Source organism: Conger conger, chromosome 13 (genome assembly GCF_963514075.1).
Source record: "Conger conger chromosome 13, fConCon1.1, whole genome shotgun sequence".
Lineage (NCBI taxonomy): Eukaryota > Metazoa > Chordata > Actinopteri > Anguilliformes > Congridae > Conger > Conger conger.
In genome coordinates, this window is record NC_083772.1 from 29,312,058 (window position 1) to 29,333,007 (window position 20,950).

Consider the following 20,950-nt stretch of genomic DNA (forward strand, 5'->3'; position numbering starts at 1 on the left):
CACGGAACATATGGACATATTATACATTGCCAGAGCCATATGGAGCCAAAATGGTGCCTCTTGACGTCCAGGAGTGTGAAGAGCAGGTAGTGTTTTTGTGTAATTTACCTTGTGTTCATAGTCCGTATCATTGTTTTCTCGTTGCTTGTTTGACATTACATCCCTGTCCATCTTTGCAAGCCACTATCAACCCCTGCTGAAAAAGATACCTTGAGCTTGGTTTTGAAACAGCTGGTTGACCAGTTGGACCAGCTCCATAAAATAATCCCAGAATCCAAATGTGTCCGATCTCAACACCGTGTACTGTTACAGTTGTATGTTCTTGGCTATTGTCCTTGTTTTTATTTTATTTTACTTAGGACAATGTTGCTACGGCAAGCTGGAAAGAAAAAATGTAACATGCCCACGCAACCCTACATAAGTTTCACCACATGCAGTGCCATGTAATTCCAATGGAAGGAAGAAGGGTGAAACTGATGTAGGATTAGATTTTTAAATATGGCGGGTGGTCTTTATTTTTTTAAGATTCTACATGTCCTGGAGCACCTGTTAAGAACACCACTAGGTACCAACATATTTAAATAACAGAATAAAAGGAATAGAAGGGTTCAGGAAGCACCATAACCTTAGTAATGAACGATTTGTTTCCCTCCCTGGATTGATCGCTATTCTTAGCCCACAACATCCTCCTCTGTAAGCTGGGGAAATTAGTTGGTATAAATGGACGAGCTCTTCGGTGTTTTAAATCATATCTTTCTGACTGACCTCAATTTGACCTCACTCTTTATCTTTAAAAGCAGGCTCAAAAATCATCTCTTCAATGAACCCTATACTTAAACAGTGCATAGTTCTGGACATGGTTGGTAAGTGCAATAGTGCATATCTAAAAATCCTCAAATGACATGTGGCACTGAGCATGCATCAATGGCTGCTCGTATTGTAACTAGGCCAAAACACTTTGAGTGCATTACCCCAGTATGAGCATCTCTCCTTTAGCCTACCTAAATTTCAGTTCCATTATTATTTTCCATTAAATATGTTGTTCTATTCTAAATCATAAATAAGATTAGTCCACAGCACCTTGCCTGCTCAAAATGAGTTTAAGGAACACAATTCTTCTTTAAATGAACACAAATGAGAGAGCTGTGTTCATTTGCTGTGTACTGTATGTGTGTCTGTATGCAAGGCTCAAGCTGAGGTAGGCCACAAGTTTTGTGTAGCTATGGAATATTTTCCCTATTTATTCTATGTTTATCTTATGTATCAGTATTTTATATTCTCACTGAGCACTGGAACCACCAATATTTCCTTAAGTCAAAGTATTAGAGGGCGTGGTCATTAAAGGGAAATGCGTCATACTATGTCATCTGACCGATTAAATGTTGCGCCACAAGAATTTCCCAATATGTGAATGAGAATATGTTAGCCAATCACAACGGAGGGGTGGTGAGCAAAAACCAGTCAGAAGCAAGTAAGCAACTGTGGCATGCCTGGAGAAGATGGGACTGCGCCCAGGAGGAGGGAGGAGCAGAGGCCACCGAAAAAGTATAAGAGACTGTGTTGTAGTATGGGGGTTTGGGTTGCTTCGCGGATCACCACGGCTTTTGTGATTGGATTGCATCTGATGGAATAAAAGCCTACTATTCAACAATTTGGACGAACACTTTGTCGACCTGGGAAACCACGACATAGCATACTGCCAAATGTTACACATTTGTCAGTGATTTACAGCTACTGCAGATAATGTAAATAAATAAATAAAGCAGGTCAATTCTCCAATTACAGATATGAATCCAAATTACTTGTACAATACTCTTATTCAGAAAAAAGTCAATATTTGTTACGTGTACTCGTATGAAACAAATCCAAGACAGTGCTGCTATGTGACTGATAAAACAAGCAATATCAGATTTCCCGTTTTTATACAAAATGGCAGTACTTCTGACTTAACTTCGCATAGACACTCCTCAGCTGAATTTTTGACTGAATTAACCAGTAAAAACATGAGAGCGATGTATATTTCCCATCTGTAATGTATATTTCTCATCCCTGATGTAAAGGGTCCTCACTGGGGAGGTTCCTGGCTGTCAAGGTGCTCGTCCCCCACCCCCATACTAATCACTGATGCCAGTGGTCTGGAGCCAGCAGTGAGGAAACTCCATCTTTTAAATGTCCATTGAACAATGGAAATGCAAACTTTCATGGACTGAATTTACAACTGTGGGGTGGAATCAAAATGCTAGTTACACACAGAGCAAACAATGTTAGTGTTCAGCTTCAATTCTGTGATGGTAGAATGACAGAAATGGAACAGAAATGTAAGATGCTTCATGTAAAAAAATGGTCATGTTTTAACTTGAGGAAATACATTTTATTTAACAGTTTGGTTCCTGGAAGAAATTATAATTTGCTGTCGAACTTATCATTAAAAAAATTTCATTTCATATTATAATATTGGAATGGTTTATGGTTTAAGGATTTGTTTTTCTTTATAAGACAACTGTGTGAAGGGAAGGACTTGAACAAAGAACATACAGAACATCTTGCTGACAAATAGAACTTCTGCATTTAGTTAATATGGGACATTATGCCTTCCAGCTTCAGTTGTGGAAGTTCACTGGTCCAGTGAACCAACATCAAAACAGATAAACATTCTCTCTAGCCATCTCTTCAATGTTTCTCATACAAAATAAATGTAATCAAAGTTTTGACCTTTTTCATTTTGCCATCATTTTCTTCTTGGTATTCTTTTCAGGTCTCAGAAGGATTATATAACACTTGGGGGCAAAGATGCAAAGGAGGAGTCCATAGCTTGAGGCCAGGATTGCGAATATCTCCACGGCGACAGTGTATTTCCCTGGGGAGCTGACGTAGGCAGGGACAAAGGTGATCCAGACGGCGCAGAAGATGAGCATGCTGAAGGTGATGAACTTGGCTTCATTGAAATTGTCTGGGAGCTTCCTGGCTAAAAAGGCCAGCAGGAAGCAGATGGCCGCCAGGAGGCCGATGTAGCCCAGGACACAAGCAAAGCCAGCCCTTGAACCCACATCACACTCAAGGATGATCCTGGGACTCCGCCCCTGTATCTCAGATGGGACGGGTGGTGACAGAACCAACCACAGCACACAGATGAGCACCTGGATGGAGGTGCAGAAGAAGATGGCCACTCTCTGCTGCACCGGGCCAAAGTACTGCATGATGTTGCTGCCAGGGACTGAGGCACGGAAGGCCACCAGCACCACCACTGTCCTACTGAGCACACAGGAAATGCAGAGCACAAAGCTGATCCCAAACAGCGTGTGGCGCAACATACAGGACCAGGGGGAGGGGCGACCGATGAAGGCCAGCGCGCACAGGAAGCAGAGAGAGAGCGACAGCAGCAGCAGGAAGCTCAGCTCTGCATTGTTTGCCCTAACAAGGGGCGTGTCCCTGTGGAAAAAGAAGGTGGCGAGGACACTGCCTGTGAGGACCACCCCAGAGACTGAAAGAGCAGCAAGGATGATCCCCATGGTCTCCTGGAAGGACAGGAACTCCACCTCCTTTGGAACGCAGGCAGTTCGAGCAGCATTCGACCAGAATCGATCTTGGCACTTCTGGCACTCTGTTGAACCTTAAAGATTATGAAAAAAAAAAATGTCTAAGCCAAGACCAACGTGGTTCACTAAGGAGTTTACAATATGTATATTGAGAGGTATTAAAATATATGAAGTGATTTGGGCTCTAGGCTTTAACCAAAACAGACACCATTAACCCCTTTATGTATCACCCCTTTTCTTAACACAAGCTTGAAAATGACAAAATAACATGGCTAGTATTCTTGAATCATTTAGACTACAGGCATGATCATGGGTCTCTTCTGAAAGGTAACCCTTTGGGGTTTGTTTTCCAAGAATCAGAATTATCTTAGGTATTACTAAATCAAAGTTACAGAAGCTCACTGATGACATTTTCTGTTCAGTGGATACACATTATTGCAGTGCCTTACGTGCTTATAAACATAATGGTGCCACAGCCAAAACACTGGACGATTACAATATTAACGAAATGAGCATTCTGCATTGTTTTTTCAAAGCTATGTCTAGGCAGATTTCCAATGAGAACATCCAGACCAGAGGTGCCCAATCTTATCCTAAAAGGGCCGGCGTGGGTGCAGGTTTTTGTTTTAACCCAGCAGTAACACACCTGATTATACTAATGAACTAATCGTGGTCTTTAATCAAGACCTTGATGAGTAGAATCAGCTGTCTTAGTACTGTGCTAAAACAACAACCTGCACACACACCGGCCCTTTCTGGATAAGATTGGATACCCCTGATCCAGACATTTCTAGACTCCAAAAGGACACATGGAAGCTAAATTAGGGAATGATATTGAGGTTTAATTAAATACTTTGTGAGACCGGGAGGGAACGGGGAATGTGTGGTGTGTGTGTGTGTGCGCGTGCTGCCCGCATTCAGGCAACCTGGAAAGGTAGTCTGCTACCTTGATGATGTGGTAATCTTCAGCAACACATGGGAGGAGCATGTCCAACACCTATCACTGGTCCTGGGAAGGATCCAGAAGGCTGGGTTGACACTCAACCCCTCCAAGTGTGAGTGGGCACAGGAGGAGACACGATACCTGGGTTATCAACTGGGACGAGGAGAGGTGCGTCCACAAGTGGATAAGGTGGAAGTTATCCAAAACTGCCCTCGACCTCGCACTAAGAAGGAGGTACGGTCCTTCCTGGGATTGGCCGGCTGGTACAGACGGTTCGTACCCCAATTTGCAACGATAGCAGCTCCACTCACAGCACTGACCTGCAAGGACCAGAGGAACCTGGTGACCTGGTCAGACAACTGTGAAACAGCCTTCAGCACCTTGAAAGCCAACTTATGTTCTTCCCCTGTCCTCAAGAGTGCAGACTTCAAAAGAAGATTCCTGGTACAGGTGGACGCATCGGAAGTCGGCCTTGAAGTGGTCCTGGCCCAAGGAGACCCTGGAGAAGAACACCCCATCCTGTACCTGAGTCGCAAGCTGCAACCACGTGAGACCAGGTATTCCACGGTGCAAAAGGAAGGCCTGGCCATTAAGTGGGCGCTGGAGAGCCTGCGATACTATTTACTGGGAAAGGAGTTTGATCTGGAAACTGACCACCAAGCTCTCACCTGGATCAACTCCATGAAGGACCACAACAGCCGCCTTACACGATGGTACCTGCGCTGCAGTTGTCACAACCCTGGAGGACCCCATCCATCAGTCTCTGGAAGGTGGCTGGCGCTCCATGCAGTCCAAATGGCATCACAGTAAACTGGAAAAGCTGGTGTTCGAAATGCCGTGTATGGCCGGCAAGACTTCTCCATTGGCACCTGCCAGTAGCCTTTACATAGATCAAGGGTGGTGATGTACTTGGCCGCTCCGATCTTCTCCAATAAGTCATCGATTCTTGGCATGGGGTAAGCATCAAACTCTGAGATGGCATTAAGCTTCCTGAAGTCAATGCATATCCGGAGAGAACCATCTTTCTTGAAGACGATGGCCACTGGACTGCACCACTCTGAGTTGGAAGGCTCAATCACTCCCAGCTTCAACATCTCCTCCACCTCCTGCCGCAGCTTGTCCACCAGCTGTTGTGGGATACGGTAGGGACGTTGGCGGATTGGTCATCCATCCTTTAGACGAACCACATGCTCAACGAGGGTGGTTTGTCCTGGGCTGGCAGCAAAGAGGGAACGAGCCTCCTGGAAAACCTGGAGGAGCTGTGCAGCTTGCTCTGGTGCAAGATGTGCCAGCACAGGAGTGGCAGTTTTAGATAGGGTTTCCAGTCCGGTCTCCTCTTCCTCTTCCATGTCCACCTCCCTCACCATCAGTGCTTGGATCGGACGCTCCTTCCACTCTTTTAGTAGGTTCACATGGTAGGTCTGTACTGGTTTCTTCTTTTCAGGTTGACTGGGCCCATCTTGCGGGTGATGATGTAGGGTCCTTGCCATTTCGCCATGAGCTTGCTGTTGGAAGAAGGGAGAAGTAACAAGACTTTGTGGCCAGGCTGGAACTCACGGTCCCGAGCCTGTTTGTCATACCAGGTCTTCTGGCTTTTCTGGGCCTCACTCAGGTTGACCTCTGCCTCGTCCTGGTATCTTGCCAGCCGATCCCTCATCTCCAACACAAACTGCACCACGCCTCTGTCACTTGGAGTGGTGGAAGGACTCTCCCAGCCCTTTTGGAGCAGATCCAATGGCCCCTGTACATCCCAGCCATATTGCAGCTCAAATGGGGAGAAACCTGTTGAGGCCTGGGGAACTTGCCAGTGTCAGTGTTGTAGCATCTTTTTCAGTGTCTGGTTGAATCTTTCAACCAGACCGTCAGTCTGTGGGTGGTATGGGGTGGTCTTGATTGCTGAGATGCCCAGTTGTTTATGGAAGAGCTGCATCAACCTGGAGGTGAAGTTGGTCCCTTGGTCCGTGAGGATTTCGTCTGGTATCCCTACTCTGGAGAACAGTTGAACCAAAGCACGCAGAACAGTGGGAGCGGTGATGGTGCGCAGGGGAAAGGCCTCTGGGAAACGGGTGGCATAGTCACACACGACCAGATTGTACTGATGACCACCGCTGCTCTTCACTAGAGGGCCTACAATGTCCATGGCAATCCTGCGGAATGGAGTAGAGATAACAGGCAGTGGATGCAGAAGAGCTCGGTCAGACTTGCGGGCAGTGCATGTTTTCTGATATGTGGGGCATGTGGTGCAATATTTCTGAATGTCTGTATACATGGAGGGCCAATATAGGCGTGAACTAATGCGAAGAGGTTTTGTGGCGGCCAAGATGTCCGGCCCATGGAAGTGTGTGTACCAGGTGCATGACAAGTGGTCTACAGCTAGCAGGGATTACAAGGCGTCTGTGGTCATCCTCCACTGTATAAAATACATCATTATCAACAATAAACCTTGCCTTTCCTATCCCCTTCCGATTTGTCTTTTCTACCACCTTAGCAAACAAAGGTTTCAAAGTATCGTCTCCCCTCTGCAGTACAGACATATTCTCAGGTACTTCCCACATTTTATTGGACAGCAAACTCTTTCCTTCAGGTTCTGTTGGCCATAGCTGTTTCTCAAAGCGGCGTTGGCGGCGGGATTTTCTTGGCCCCTTAGTGCCACCCTCACACAGACTACTGTCAAGGTCTGGGAGTGGTTGGACACCAGCTTTCGCCTGGGCTCGAGTAATTACAGGACAAGAAACATTCACATTTTCCTCCCCATCCTCCCCAGAGTCAGTTTCCACTGGCAGTTCTGCATGAGTACCGGTAAGTCCCATCCCAGGATGGCATCCACAGGCAGGTTTTCTACCACCCCAACAGTCAACAGGTAAGGTTGTTCATCCACAGTAACCGTTAAGTCGGCTTTTGGATAAGGATGCTTGTCCCCATGAACACACAAAATGTCCGCTTGTCTGCTATAATCAACACTGCTCACTGGCACCAGACTAGATTTAACCGAAGACATGAAGCTACCAGTGTCCAACAGAGCAGTAACCTGCTGTCCATTAACCACCACAGTTTTATAGCGCTGAACTCGTACATCCTTATCCCCAGAGGGCCCCCCCTCTGGCCAGGGTGCATAGCAAGCACCTGTGACCTTAGCTTTACGTATAGGACACACAGAAGCTTTGTGGCCTGGCTGCTGACAGTAAAAACAGACAAAGTCCTTACCAGATGTTTGTTGGTTTGGGGCAGTACTGATGTTACCTGGACACTCCTCTCTCCTTGCAGGCCTGGGCTGGGGTGTTGGTCGGTGTGCTGCACTGGTGAAATGTGTAGCTGGTCTTCCTCTCCGAGCGTTGAGGTACCAGAACCAGCTTGGCAGCTGTAAGTTCCTCTGCTGGCTCATGCTCCTTCACCCAGGTCCTCACCTCAAAAGGAAGTACCCGGAGTAGCTGCTCCAAGATGATGGCCTCTCCAACCTCCTCCTTGGTGTGCTGCCCTGGCCGAATCCAGCGTCGGTAGAGGCCCTTCAGGCAGTGGTAGGTCTCGGTGGGGCTCTCGCCCGGTGGTACATTCGTTGATCTGAACTGCAGCCGGTAGGTCTCTGGAGAGATGTCAAATTTCGCCAACAGCGCTGCCTTCAGGTCAGTATAGTGGTGTGCTCATCCATTGCAGTGTAGGCCTCCAATGCCTTCCCCACCAGCAGTGGAACGAGTCTGCATGCCCACTCGCTCTCCGGCCATTTCCACATTTTGGCAATGCGCTCAAAACGTAATAAATAGTTTTCAATGTCCTCACCCCTCTGATATTGTGGCATTTTTGGTTCATTATAATGCCTCCACTCTGACCTTGGCTGGTCTGGGCTGTTGTCCAGGTCTGGAAAGTGGTGATCGGATGCCTCTGCTGGTGTCTCCTGGCGCCCACGCTGGGGTGCTGGCAGGTTAAGTCTGGGACTGCTTGCCGTCAGTGTGCTTGGGGTGGCTGCGATGTACAGGTTCGGAGCAGGCTGTACTTGGTCACCATCTCGATGGGGCTGGGTGGCAGGCCGAGGGAACTGGTCAGTCCATGGTTTAGCAACCCTTAGGCCTCGGATCTCTGCCAACAGGTTCTCCTCTCTCCGTTGCTGTCCTGCCATGAAGTCCCTCATCAATGCCAGTAGCTCTCCATCTGGTCCACCTGTCGACCTTGCGGCTGTCGGAGCTGCTGGATGCATCCAGCCCCTGGCCCCCTTCTCAGACTCCTCGGATGAGGAAGCCGCAGTCTCCCACTCCACGTCTGGCTTGGCGGTTGCCCCCCCCTCATAGTTCTCTTGCCCCTGAGAACGAAGTCCTGTGCGCTGTCCTGGACGGCGGGTTAGCTTCCTCCGAGTAGCCATCCCACTTCTGACACCATATGTGGTGGGGTTCTCTTGGGAACTCCCCAAAAATCGACAAACTCAGGCGTACTCGGAAAATCTCGGTTTAGTGAGATTTATTTATGCCAGCCTCCAAGACAACGCAGTGTGAATATTTACAAAGAAAAAGTTCAAAAAGATGGAAAAACACAGAAAACAAAACACTCTATATACAAAAGGGTTTCCAAAGGAAAAAGGGCATTTACCCACTTGAGTTCTTCAGTAACTCACACGTAAAGCCAACAATTTAAACAATGTTACCTTCTCAGTAACTGAGTCAAGACTCCCCTTATAGGGGAACAGCAGCCCTGGGGAATGTGTGGTGTGTGTGTGTGTGTGTGTGTGCGCGTGCTGCCCGCATTCAGTGACAGCGTGGCTCCGTCACAGTGCCCTGCGATGGACTAGCGACCTGTCCAGGGTGTATTCCTGCCTTTTGCCTAATGTATGCTGGGATAGGCCCCAGCCCCCCTGCGACCCTGTTCAGGATAAGCGGGTTAGGATAATGAATGCATGAATGAATTAATTTCAATGGTCACTGATATAAAATGGGGTCATGTAGATTAAAATGCCCTCTTTTGTGGAGTCAAAGGTGATTTCACTGTCTTTCTCAGAAATATCCGCTCGAAAACTCGAGAGGCTAGAGAGATGAAGTCCCCAAAAGGAAGTCCTCTATTTAGACGTAGGCATCGGAAATTTGTTGTAAAATGTCAACCTTTTTGGGCATAAAATCTAACGTTTTTGGCAAAGCATAACAGCGTGCGTATGAAATGCTAAATGGTTTTGTTATATAGGCAAATAAATGCTGTGTTTTATGAAAGCCTAACAAACTGTTGGAAATATAATGTCATTAGCTAAAATGCTTCTCAGTCGTTTCTTCAATACTATACCACGAGCTGTTTCTAGGCTGAGCAAAATTAACACTGCATCTTTTACTCACGGATGGGGATCACGCATTTACTGTGCAACTGGATTACCGATACTGGTCAGAGAAGCACATTCGTGGGCTCTTCTTGTTCCAGAAATCCTATACAAAACATAGATAACAGCGTTCCTATGTACTTTTGTAGTATGCAACGGCAAAATGGACAACAATGACAATGATAATTCCTCCAGAGAAATTCTAAATAAACAATGAACAATCTTTTGACGTTTCTACAAGTTAGCATGTTTTTGGAATTGCATTTTTATGCATTTGTTTTGCTGGACCCTTGCTGTGAAACAGCACTGGCATCACATTTTGTGTAAGATAAGTATTTCCAAAATGCAGAGATGGTAAGGTCCCCCACGCTTGTTTTGCCGCCCATTTTACAAAACAAGGAACTGTTGTCTCTAAAGCAATGACATCTTAAAATGCATTATACAGATAGAACCGTGAGTTTTAACACTTTCAAATGGTTTATCTTCTCATGATAATGATAGAAAGTTGCACCATTAAAGTAATTTCTTGTGCACAATGAAACATGCTGTTTTAAGTAAGGAATAATCCACAATGAGGTGGTAATTGCAGTTTTAATGGACGATGCGAGGGTGAAGAACCACCTGATGTGAAGCGGAGTGCGTTAAAACCGTATAATGACCACCTTCGAGTGGATTATTCCGCTTATACCATAGTCTTTTACCAAAGATTAAAATATAAGCAGGGGTCGTTAATATTTTTGGGCCTCAAAATAAACCTTTTTTTTCTGGATCTAACTACTAGCCATTTAGGTGGCTACTGTTTCAGAATGTTGCTATGGTTATATATGTTATTTACATCGAGGGGCTGGTTTTGATTATTATCTTGTTTAAATTCAAGGTTTTAAGACAAAAAAGTAAATGTTTAGAGCTAATTGAGAGTTGTCCATTAACAAACAACCATTTCAGCACGTCACATAGTAACTAGTAACGTGAGCAATCTACCAAAACACGGCTATTAGCTATCTCAATGTATTTTTACTGTACTTCACAAAACTATTCATAGTTATATCAGGTGCCGTTTCACTATTTTTGAATGCAAATAGCTTTATTGGCATGACAAAGTCCATCCTTCCATTATCTTAACCTGCTTATCCTGAATAGGGTCGCAGGGCAGCTGGAGCCTATCCCAGCATACATTGGGCGAAAGGCAGGAATACACACTGGACAGGTTGCCAGTTCATCACAGGGCACACACACCATTTACTCACACACTCATACCCACCGGCAATTTAGACTCTCCAATTAGCCTAAACTGCATGTCTTTGGACTGTGGAAGGAAACCCACGTGCAACATGCAAACTCCATGCAAACCAGGATTCGAACCCAGGACCTGCTTGCTGTAAGGCGGCAGTGCTACCCACTGCACCATCTGTGCCACCCCATTAGCACTACTGGCTTTTGGTCTCTGCTTGGCAAACTGTAGGCAGCATATTCATTTAGAATGGTGATTAGGCTTCACCGGGCCTACCTGCCAAACTTTATACAAATTATACAAAAATAATCACCGACTAGCATCCAATCAGAATCGAGTATTCACCAAGACTGTGGTACTTTAATGACTTTTCCTAAATAACAGCAGGACCAACAGATGTTGACTGACAGGTCATCAGCACAGATATGTTCTGTGCACACATCCACCTGGCTATATGTCACAAACATTTGTTTTCACAGCCATGCAACAGCCTATATAATATACTGGCTACTCTTTTCACCCAATATGAACTAAACAGAATGACTATAAATAGGTCAGTGTGAAGATTAAGAAGGCCCACTCAATCATTTCAGCTGCTAATTAAATCCACATAGTTTACAAAGAGCAAAAAGACAAACAGTGTGGAATTAGTCTCCTATAACAAAGATCTTCATGTAAAGCACTTCAGAGGAAAAAATAAGTATTTAAAATAAGTGTCGGACCAATAGTACTTCTTTATTTTTATAAGAGCGAATGGAGTCATTGCATAGCTCATCACCATGGAAACAACCTCATCGCTTGCACATCTGTTAAGATATCAAAAGGAATACTAAGCTAATGTTTTGATCAAATTAACCACACCTAACCAGCGATTTATTTGACAGCTAGCCTTGTAGTAGGTGACAGGTAGGTGATAGTAGCCTATGCAAACTGCAACAATAACAATGGCTTAGAAGGCTAAGCAGTTTCTCTGTGGAATTTTCACTCATTAACAACCAGAATTACTGAGTGTGCCTTTTAGTACAAATTGCAGCCATAATCATTTGTTAAAACCTGAAAACGTCTTGGTATCTCATCATCTTTGTGCAGGTGTTGAAAATCATTTAAACAAAGAATAGTTAATCGTACCAGTGGTGTTGCTGATCTCTCCTGCTGCACATGGTAAGCAGTCAAAGCAGCAGATGGGCTTTCCTTTCTGCACAGCCTTCCGAGTGCCTGGGGGACAGGGCATGCTGCAGACGGACACAGGCACCTGTATGCATCCAGCGGAACACACAGAATATCACTCTACCTCCATACCATCACTCAGAAATATCTTATTCCCTCAACAACTCAGTATGTCAACCTACATTATTCTCACATACCCAAGCTTATCTCTTAATATTTTATATGCATAAATCAGTGTTACATTTGAGCATAATATGTATAAATATAAATATATATATATATATATATATATATATAATATATAAAAATGTTGTGTATTTAACATATGCTCCATCATTCCTCAGTAATATCTCACCAATTCAGTAACAATTCTCAAAATTTCTTCAATCACATCTGTAAAACTACAAAGCTCTATCACACCGTGACATATAAATACACAGATTTTTTCAAAATGCAATGCCCCGGAATCCGTTCATTGTGGACTCCCTGGCTCCATTGTCCAATTTTCCTCCACTCCTACGACGAAGTGTATAACGATGTACATTTTAGCGGAAGTATTTTCACATTTCTGCATGACCTCATGCTCACGCCCACATACTATGAAAACCTAACCCACAAAAACTGGCACTGTTCAGATCCATAAAGTTGATATGGCAGGGAACTTGAATTCCCGCTATTATGCCAAATATTTTGCCAAATTTGTGTGTCGCTATCATGCATATCACCCCACCAGGGATATATTTATATATTTGTTTGTACATAAAACCAGCATGACTCTTAATAAGTACAGCAGCTACAATTATTTCTGTAGCGTATGTAAACATGCATGGAATTTATTCAACCAGCAATTTCCAAATGACATATTTATAGGCAATAAATTTGTTACAGATGTTACAGTGGGAAATAATTGATTTTCAATGTGAATACAGAAAATTTGAAAATGATAACTCACATATGACGTGCCATATAGGCTAGACTATGTTTCCCTAATCTACAGAAATGTCCCTGAATTAGCGTATATGAGATGCAACTGACACCGTTACATTAAAAGGTCTTCAGATCGGACACATTGGGATTCTGGGATTAAAGTAAATAGTTGTTTGTTTAGATTTTTACTTTGATCCAATGTTGCTTGTTACATCTTATTTAGTGTCTCGAGGTGAACCGCAATGTCAGGTTCATATTTTTACAGGCTACTGTATCCTACTATGCAACTTGTGCTTGAAACTTACAAGCAATTTTGTATCTTTGAATGGGCTAACCATGTATACAATCTCTAACTGGCAATGGAAATATGTGTGGGCTTGGAAAGAAAACAACTATTTTGACTGAGCTATTTCCTCAACATAGGATGTCAACTTTGATGACGGCAAAGCCGAAAAAAATTTTCTTCACTCCCTCTCGTTCACTCCATTGCTCCACTCCTTAACTCCCCTGCTTGGAGGAGGAGTGGGAGTGGTAGTGGTAGTGGTAGTGGGGGAGTGGAGTGAAGGAGGGTGGATTGAAAGATAATGGGACGCAGCCCTGGTGCGGCCTGTAGCATAGTGGTTAAGGTAAATAACTGGGACACCCAAGGTTGGCGGTTCTAATCCCGGTGGGCCCTTGAGCAAGGCCCTTAACCCTGCATTGCTCCAGGGGAGGATTGTCTCCTGCTTAGTCTAATCAACTGTACGTCGCTCTGGATAAGAGCGTCTGCCAAATGCCAATAATGTAATGTAATGTAATGTGATAACCTCTGCCTCTGTAGCATAACTCTATGGGCTTTACAGAGGGAAAGATTACAAGAATCTAACCATAAACTACCCTGATTGAGAATGATTACGCCAGTACAAAAATTAAATAGATGGTTATGTGGTTAAATTTATTGCATGCAAAATTAATGGTTCACTTTACCTCATTCTGGCCACCGCCCCAGACGACTCTTTTTACATCAATGTCAAACTTGCTGTGAGATCTATCCACAGAGTCAAAATGTCCCACCTTGACAAACTCTACTGTCCCCTGCACCCCACTTTGCCAGTTAATGATGTCATAAGCGGCCGGTGGTTCACCGTTCTCATCAAAGTGTGTAGCCTCCCCCATAGCTGTGGTGAAGTTGACGGTTTGAATGTAGTGGAGAATCTTTCAGGAGAGGGAAAATCAGGATCAGCATGTTTCACAAAATTGAACATATGGGGTGATTTATAAAACTGTTAACTATACAGTGCTTGGCACTTATACACTATTAATGGACTAGCAAATTAAAAATAAACAATGAAACCAACACTACATTCTGAACACTGAAAGCTATGAAGAGAATACTTAGCACTATAAACACATGACAATATATAATGTTCAAAACCTTGGAAATACATTCTGAACAATATAAGAAGTATAGCACATGGTCAAGGAATTAGTTACTAAATACATTATACAGTGGGCTCCACTATTATTAGCACCCTTAATAAAAATGAGGACAAAAGGCTCTAGTAAAAAACACAGATAATAATCTATATGTTACTGTATGTTCAAACAAAAAGGAAAACTATATACTTTTATTTCAATAGATTTATTCTCATATTTCAATTACTTTTATTAAGTGGCACCCCTGGTTTAATACTTTGAGCAAACACCCCTGGCAAAGATGACAGCCATGACACTTTTCCAATAATTTGTAATAAGGTTCGAGAACAATTTTGATTTTTGACCATTCCTCCATGCAGAACCTTTCAGAATAATTGATACCCTTGGGTTTTGTGCTTATGGACCCCTCTCTTCAGTTTAGACCACAGGTTTTTGATGGGATTTAATTTCAGAACACTTGCTTTCACTTTACCATTTCTGTGTGGATTTTGATGTATGTTTGGAGTGATTGTCCTGCAGGAAAATCAACTTACAACCAAGTTTCCACTTCCTAACAGAGACAACCAGATTTTCTGCCAGAAATTCCTGGTACTTTGTTTAGTTAATTGTATCATTGGCCTTAAATAGTGCCCCTGGACCACTGGCAGCAAAACATCTTCAAAACATCAACATATTTGACAGTAAGTATAAGGTGCTTGGTCATTTCTATAAAAAAGTGAAACAGAATGTGATGGACTGACATTAAATAAATACAAAATTGTATTGCCAATTTCACTTCGTTTAACAGTAACAGTTATTGACAGTAATTGTTATGAGTGCCAACAATTATATTGGTGTTCTTTATCATATGCAGCCTTTTCTTTCTTCATTTTTGTAGAGGGTGCCAATAATTTTGGAGCCCACTGTACATAATTGTGGATATTCAATACAGCATTACTAAAGTCTATAAAATACAAAATAATTCGCTAATAATGGGCCTCGCTTATCAAACATGAGCCGAAAGATGCATTTACACAAACCATGTGTGATTCATCAAAGTTTTCATATGTCAGTTTGTTAGTAGGTTACAAACAGATTTCACAGGTATTCTGAGCTGCTATCATGTGCATAAATGTGCTTCTATTATTCCATTCATTCTATTTTAATCAGATTTAAAAAAAAGGTGGCAAGATTTAAATTAATAAGCCAGAATATTATAATTTTTCATATCATATCTAAAACCACAACTGGATTCAACATTAAAATGGGTGATGGTTAATTTGTGTAATATTTATGAATTCATGCTTAATTGGAGTTGAATGGAAATTCCATGAGAAAATAACTTTGTCAATGTCCAATCTCTCCAAAGTAGCGGCTGATGGGCCAGTGCTCACACCTAGGTCACTTCTAGGTGAGAAACTGTGACAACCGCTCAAAAAAACTTTGAAGGCTGATTTAAAAAACTGTTTTTTTTTGGACGGCATCCTTTCATTTTCAGTACACAGGCTGAGAGTTACGTGCTGGAAAAACCTAATTTGAGACTTTATGCCTCTATGAGGTTGATGTTACACAACAAAACAAATATTTTGTGATGGCTAAGTCTAAATGGAAGACTCTGGAGGCCTCAAAAGAAATCGCTTGTGTGATCGAATAGTCCTGAGGAGGACAGTGAAAATGCACTGGACTCCAGTTTCCAGTGACGTGACCCCATTTTACATCGGAGAACATCTAAATACATTCTCAAAATGGTTTAATATTATTCTGTATGCTTATAAATAAGGAGCAGGCTTATGCTTTTGAATAATAAATGGCATGTGAAATCGTGGGGATGTTTTTGACTTTTTGTTGGGGGTTGGGTATTTGATCTTCTATCAATGGACCTCAATCAATATATTAGTATAGAAGTTATTATCATTGTAATTATTGTACTTTTCAATCTTCTTGACCTGCTGCTGCCAGATGGGGAGAGGGATTTTGAGAGGGAGAACACATTTTTCAGGATAAAAAGTATTTTATCATTTAGTATGTAATCTATAACATTTTACACCTCATACATGACCCATAATATAATTTAGTTTACATGTGTCCAAATGTCATTTTTGGAAACCTGCCTAGATATAGCTTAGAAAAACCAATGCAGAATGCTCATTTTTGGTGATATTGTCATCAATTTGAAAGGGATTTGTCCAGCATTTTTGCTGTGGTCCCATTGTGTTTCTAAGCCCACCAGACACAGTCATGAGCACCTGTATCCACTCAAATTCAACACTCATTTCAGTGAAGAAAAAAGCTTCCACTTCCACTGTGTTTGAGCATCTTTAACTTTGTTTTAGTTAAGATAATAAGAGTAATTCTACCTTTTGGAAAACATACTTAAGGGGTTAAATACGTAAATTAATTTAAATGTGTACATCTTAGACAAAATTATGATTTACAAACTGTAAATATTCTTTAAACAAATCCCTTACTTATAAGCTATTAATATACATTAATTTATATTTTTACCCAATGTGATATTTGTATGTTTTTTGGTCTTACCTGCCAGGGCTGGAGGTTGGTGACATTTGGACAGCCCCCTTTTTCAAAGGGGCCATGCCCTGGTTGGCAGGACAGCATGTTGTGAATGGCATGTGCAATGGCATACACTGCCTTGTAGATACTGTAAGTGAATCTGAGCGCAGAGACGTCAGTATAAAAGCTCTCAACATTGTCCAAGCTCTCAGACCCTGTGCAGTTGGGTCTGGCTGATGAAGAGGGGCTAGGGCCATTTCTAAAAGAGCATTCAAACATCACCTCCCAGAATTCCTCCACAAAGGGGTCAGAGGGCAAATCCTTGGGCTGAAACCTTGTGAGAAAAGACCCGAGACCCGGAATGTTTCCCTTGCGCAAGGCAAATCCTAAAGTGCCACCAAATGAGGGCAGATTTTGAGGAGAGGACATGCGGCTGGAGGTAATCCAGGACTCTGTGGCAATCCACTGCCTGTCGGTGATGTTCTGTCTCACCACCTCCTTCATCAGGACTTGCATGTCTGAGGAAATCGCAAAAGTGACGATGACATTGGCTGTGGAATGTCTGAGCGTCTCCACAATGCGTGGAATACTCCTCTCCAAATTGAACTTGGGGATGACCTCAGAAAAGGCCACACACACCTCAGAGTTCTGCAGCTCCTTCAACAGATGCTGGATCCCAAACTTGCCATAGTCATCATCTCCCGCTATCACACCCACCCAGGTCCAGCCAAAGAGGCGCAGCATGCGAGCCATGGCACGGGCTTGAAAGGCATCACTGGGCACAGTGCGGAAGAAGGTGGGGTACTTTTGGTGGTCTCCAAGGCACGCACATGTGGCAGAGTAACTGACCTGAGGAGCACACAGATCACACCTGTTCAGTTTATTTTCAGTAAAAATAAGTGATAGACAGTCTCTCACTTTGGCTCTCTATCTGTATCCTTACTCGTGGGTGTGGATTACCCCAGAAGTGGGCAGGGTTTCACCCGGCAGCTGTTTGATCAATCCAAATGCTTTGTATGGTTACTTCTGACTTTCACCTTTACAAAGAATTGTCTGTCATTTCTGTAGTACATCCGGGGACCTTGTTTTAATTTGCAGAAAAATAAAAGGAAAGTCAGAATGCCAAAACATAAGAAGAAAGTCAATCCATATGGAAGTCACAGGGTGAAAGGCATATAGGCTAGAATTGCACAGCTAAGGAACAAGAGAGCAAACAAACTATTCACAGAACAGCCTCAGAATTGACTCTGCCAGTGTCAATTCCTGTAAAAACCCTGCACAGTAAAACCCTGTAAAACCCTGCACAGGTTGCTTCTCACATTGCTTATCTGTCAACTCCTTAGAAGGCACTGTTCAAAGATTTTTGTTTCAAAATGTTCAGTTTCGGGGTCAGAGTTCACCCGCACACATTGAAGTGAGGGGGGGGGGTTCGTGTTTTTCATGTCAAAAAGTAACATTTCAACTAATTTATGCTTTTCTTTTATAGTTTTATGCTTTTGAATGATCAACATTGAAAGCTGTGAAGGGAGGGCTATCATTTATATAGTTTTTTTTTCCAATAGGCTACAACGTGGGCTCAGCTCTGCAGCATAATCATCATGGTGATTTAGTCCATGAGCGGCCTTTGTGATACCAGAAACTCATGACTAAGCCCAAAGTTAGCTGGTTAACCCACTTCAGCTGTATCAATTTGTGATACAGGCCCCCATTCTTGTTGCCCTCCTGTGAGTGGGTTGATGACTTTACCGAATCTCCTAGCCTTCAGTGGCAGACATCTGTGTATATCTGGGTGAGAAACCCAGCATAACCTCAAAAGAAAAGCGATTAGGTGAATGACTTCTGTGTGCTGTGGACAGAGGTGCTTCCTAGCCAGCGACAAGGCCCCAAGACTGAGTTGTACAAGACTTGAATAATCTATTAAAGTTTTAATAATTGAACATTTGCCCTGTAAAACCAAGAAGTGTTAGCTAGCTAGCATCCCTGGCATAGTTTAAATCCTTTGATCCTAAGCAAACATCCATAAATAGCATCTCCCATTATATATGTACTGCATTCTGACAACACTTGAAGCTCTGATTTAATCTTTTGTGCTGCGTGTTTATTATACGTCTAAGAGATTGAATGCACTTTGTGTTACGAAATTAGAGTTGCCGTTGCCTTCTGCACCAAAACATTTTGAGACAATTAATGATCTACTTAATGATCTAATTTGCTGCTGTGCTGTTCCATTTCTCACCATAGGGATACTGAAGACTCCCAGGGTGCGAGCAATTACGATAGATCCTGATGAGAGGGAATCACCAACAATGACAGGCACCTCGGGAGTGCGGCCACACCTGGAGCCCATAATGACAGGGTCTTTCCCTGTTACCAGCTCCAGGGCAGTGGCTAAAGTTGTCCTCGCTGCAAGGCAGGTGTCAGCCAGGGCATACCCCAGGGTGAGATTGGGCAGCAGCTGGGGGTTCCTGTTTATCTCTTCCACTGCAAAGATCATGGTCTGCAGCCAACGGTATGCACGCAAATAGAAACTGAGGGAGAAAAAAGAAAGTGAAGTGAAAGAGAGCTTGAAAGTAAGGGATTGGTATTCACCTTTTGATGTTGGCATACGCAACATCTGTGTACGCACACACATATACTCATGAAGCACTTTATTTGGAACATTTTTACTTTATTACATCTATTTATTCATGTGATTATCTAATCAGCCAATTGTGTGGCAGCAGTGCAATGCATATAATTATGTAGATACAGGTCAGGAGATTCCGTTAATGGTCACATCAACATCAAAAATGTGATCGAAGTGACACGTTTTGTGAAAAAAAAAAAAGTGAGCAGCAGTTCTGCAGACAGAAACGCCTTGTTAATCAGATATGTCGGAGGAGAATGGCCAGACTGGTCAAAGCTGACACAGGAAGGTGACAGTAATGCAAATAAGTACACATTACAACGGCGTTATGCAGAAGAGCATCTCTGAACACACAACACATCATAACTCTAAATGGATAGGCTACAGCAGTAGAAGTCTAAAAAATAAGTCTAATAAATACCTAATGAAGTGCTCACTGGGTGCATACAGTATACAGATAAGGTAAAAAGTTATGCATTTACCTCTGACACTGTGAAGGTGCTGCTCGTTGTGTGAAGTCCAGGTTTGGATCAGGTGCCTCTATATGAATTGTGAACAGTCCTCCAATGATTACATCACCCTCCTTATACACACTTTGAGAGGTCAGAGAGTCCAAAAGCCTGCAGGATGATCTTGCTGTTCCACACACTGCTCCAAGGACCAATGACACCCACAGCCATAACCAGGTATGAATACCCATCTCCTGCAGGAGAGGGAGGAGTGACAGAGAGACGGAGGGAATGGGTCTAAGTTCTCTGACTGAGGTAGAGGGAGGCTTCCTTATGTAGGGCCTATTCCCTGCACTGCAAAAAAGTAAAAGCTTGTAGTGTAGGTGTAGTAATTATGTAAACCCTGAAGGGAAAGAAGTAAATCGCCTTGTTTTTTTTATCTGGAGGTAATTATTTCATAAGACCCTGGAGTCTGGACTCTCCCTCTCTAATGTGCAGTGCTGTTTTTATTCAACATGTGTTTTTCCACAGCAGACCCTGTGGTTCTCCACTACTTTCCCTTACATCAATGGTTCCCAGACTCTGTCCTGTAGTACCCATGTGTATGCTGGATTTCATTCCAACCACAATTTCAATCTAGGATTTTTAAACAATTTTCAAGTTAATTTGTCTTTATTGTGTGCTTTTCATGTTTAGAGGGATTACTTACCCACTTAAAGCACATTTTGTCAATACACATAGCTATTCTTCAGCGTTGGAGTCTCAATCTCGTGGTCTTGGTCTCGAGACCACAAAAACATGGTCTTGATCTGGATCTGGACCTTGGTACCCAAAGTCTTGGTCTGGATCTGGATTTTGGCCAAGACCACAATTTTATT

At 43.1% G+C, this 20,950-nt stretch overlaps 1 protein-coding gene across 1 annotated transcript; it reads right to left on the bottom strand.

Annotated features, from left to right (window-relative positions):
• Positions 1 to 2,717: 2,717 nt before the first annotated feature.
• LOC133108050 (extracellular calcium-sensing receptor-like) lies at positions 2,718 to 20,242 on the bottom strand. Its single transcript, XM_061217461.1, has 6 exons — positions 20,106 to 20,242; positions 19,234 to 19,525; positions 17,025 to 17,846; positions 14,058 to 14,285; positions 12,126 to 12,249; positions 2,718 to 3,610 (listed from the first exon to the last, which is right to left on the bottom strand). Exons 2-6 carry the CDS (start codon positions 19,489 to 19,491, stop codon positions 2,718 to 2,720), a joined length of 2,325 nt encoding a protein of 774 aa, XP_061073445.1. The 5' UTR covers positions 19,492 to 19,525; positions 20,106 to 20,242.
• Between the last annotated feature and the right edge of the window lie 708 nt (positions 20,243 to 20,950).

Coding starts and splice junctions, on each gene's coding strand:
- LOC133108050 (XM_061217461.1), bottom strand. CDS start 19,491: ATGATCTTTGCAGTGGAAGAGATAAACAGGAACCCCCAGCTGCTGCCC. Junction 17,847..19,233: donor GAGTCTTCAGTATCCCTATG/GTGAGAAATGGA, acceptor TGTGCTCCTCAG/GTCAGTTACTCTGCCACATG. Junction 3,611..12,125: donor AGAGATCAGCAACACCACTG/GTACGATTAACT, acceptor ATAATCTTTAAG/GTTCAACAGAGTGCCAGAAG.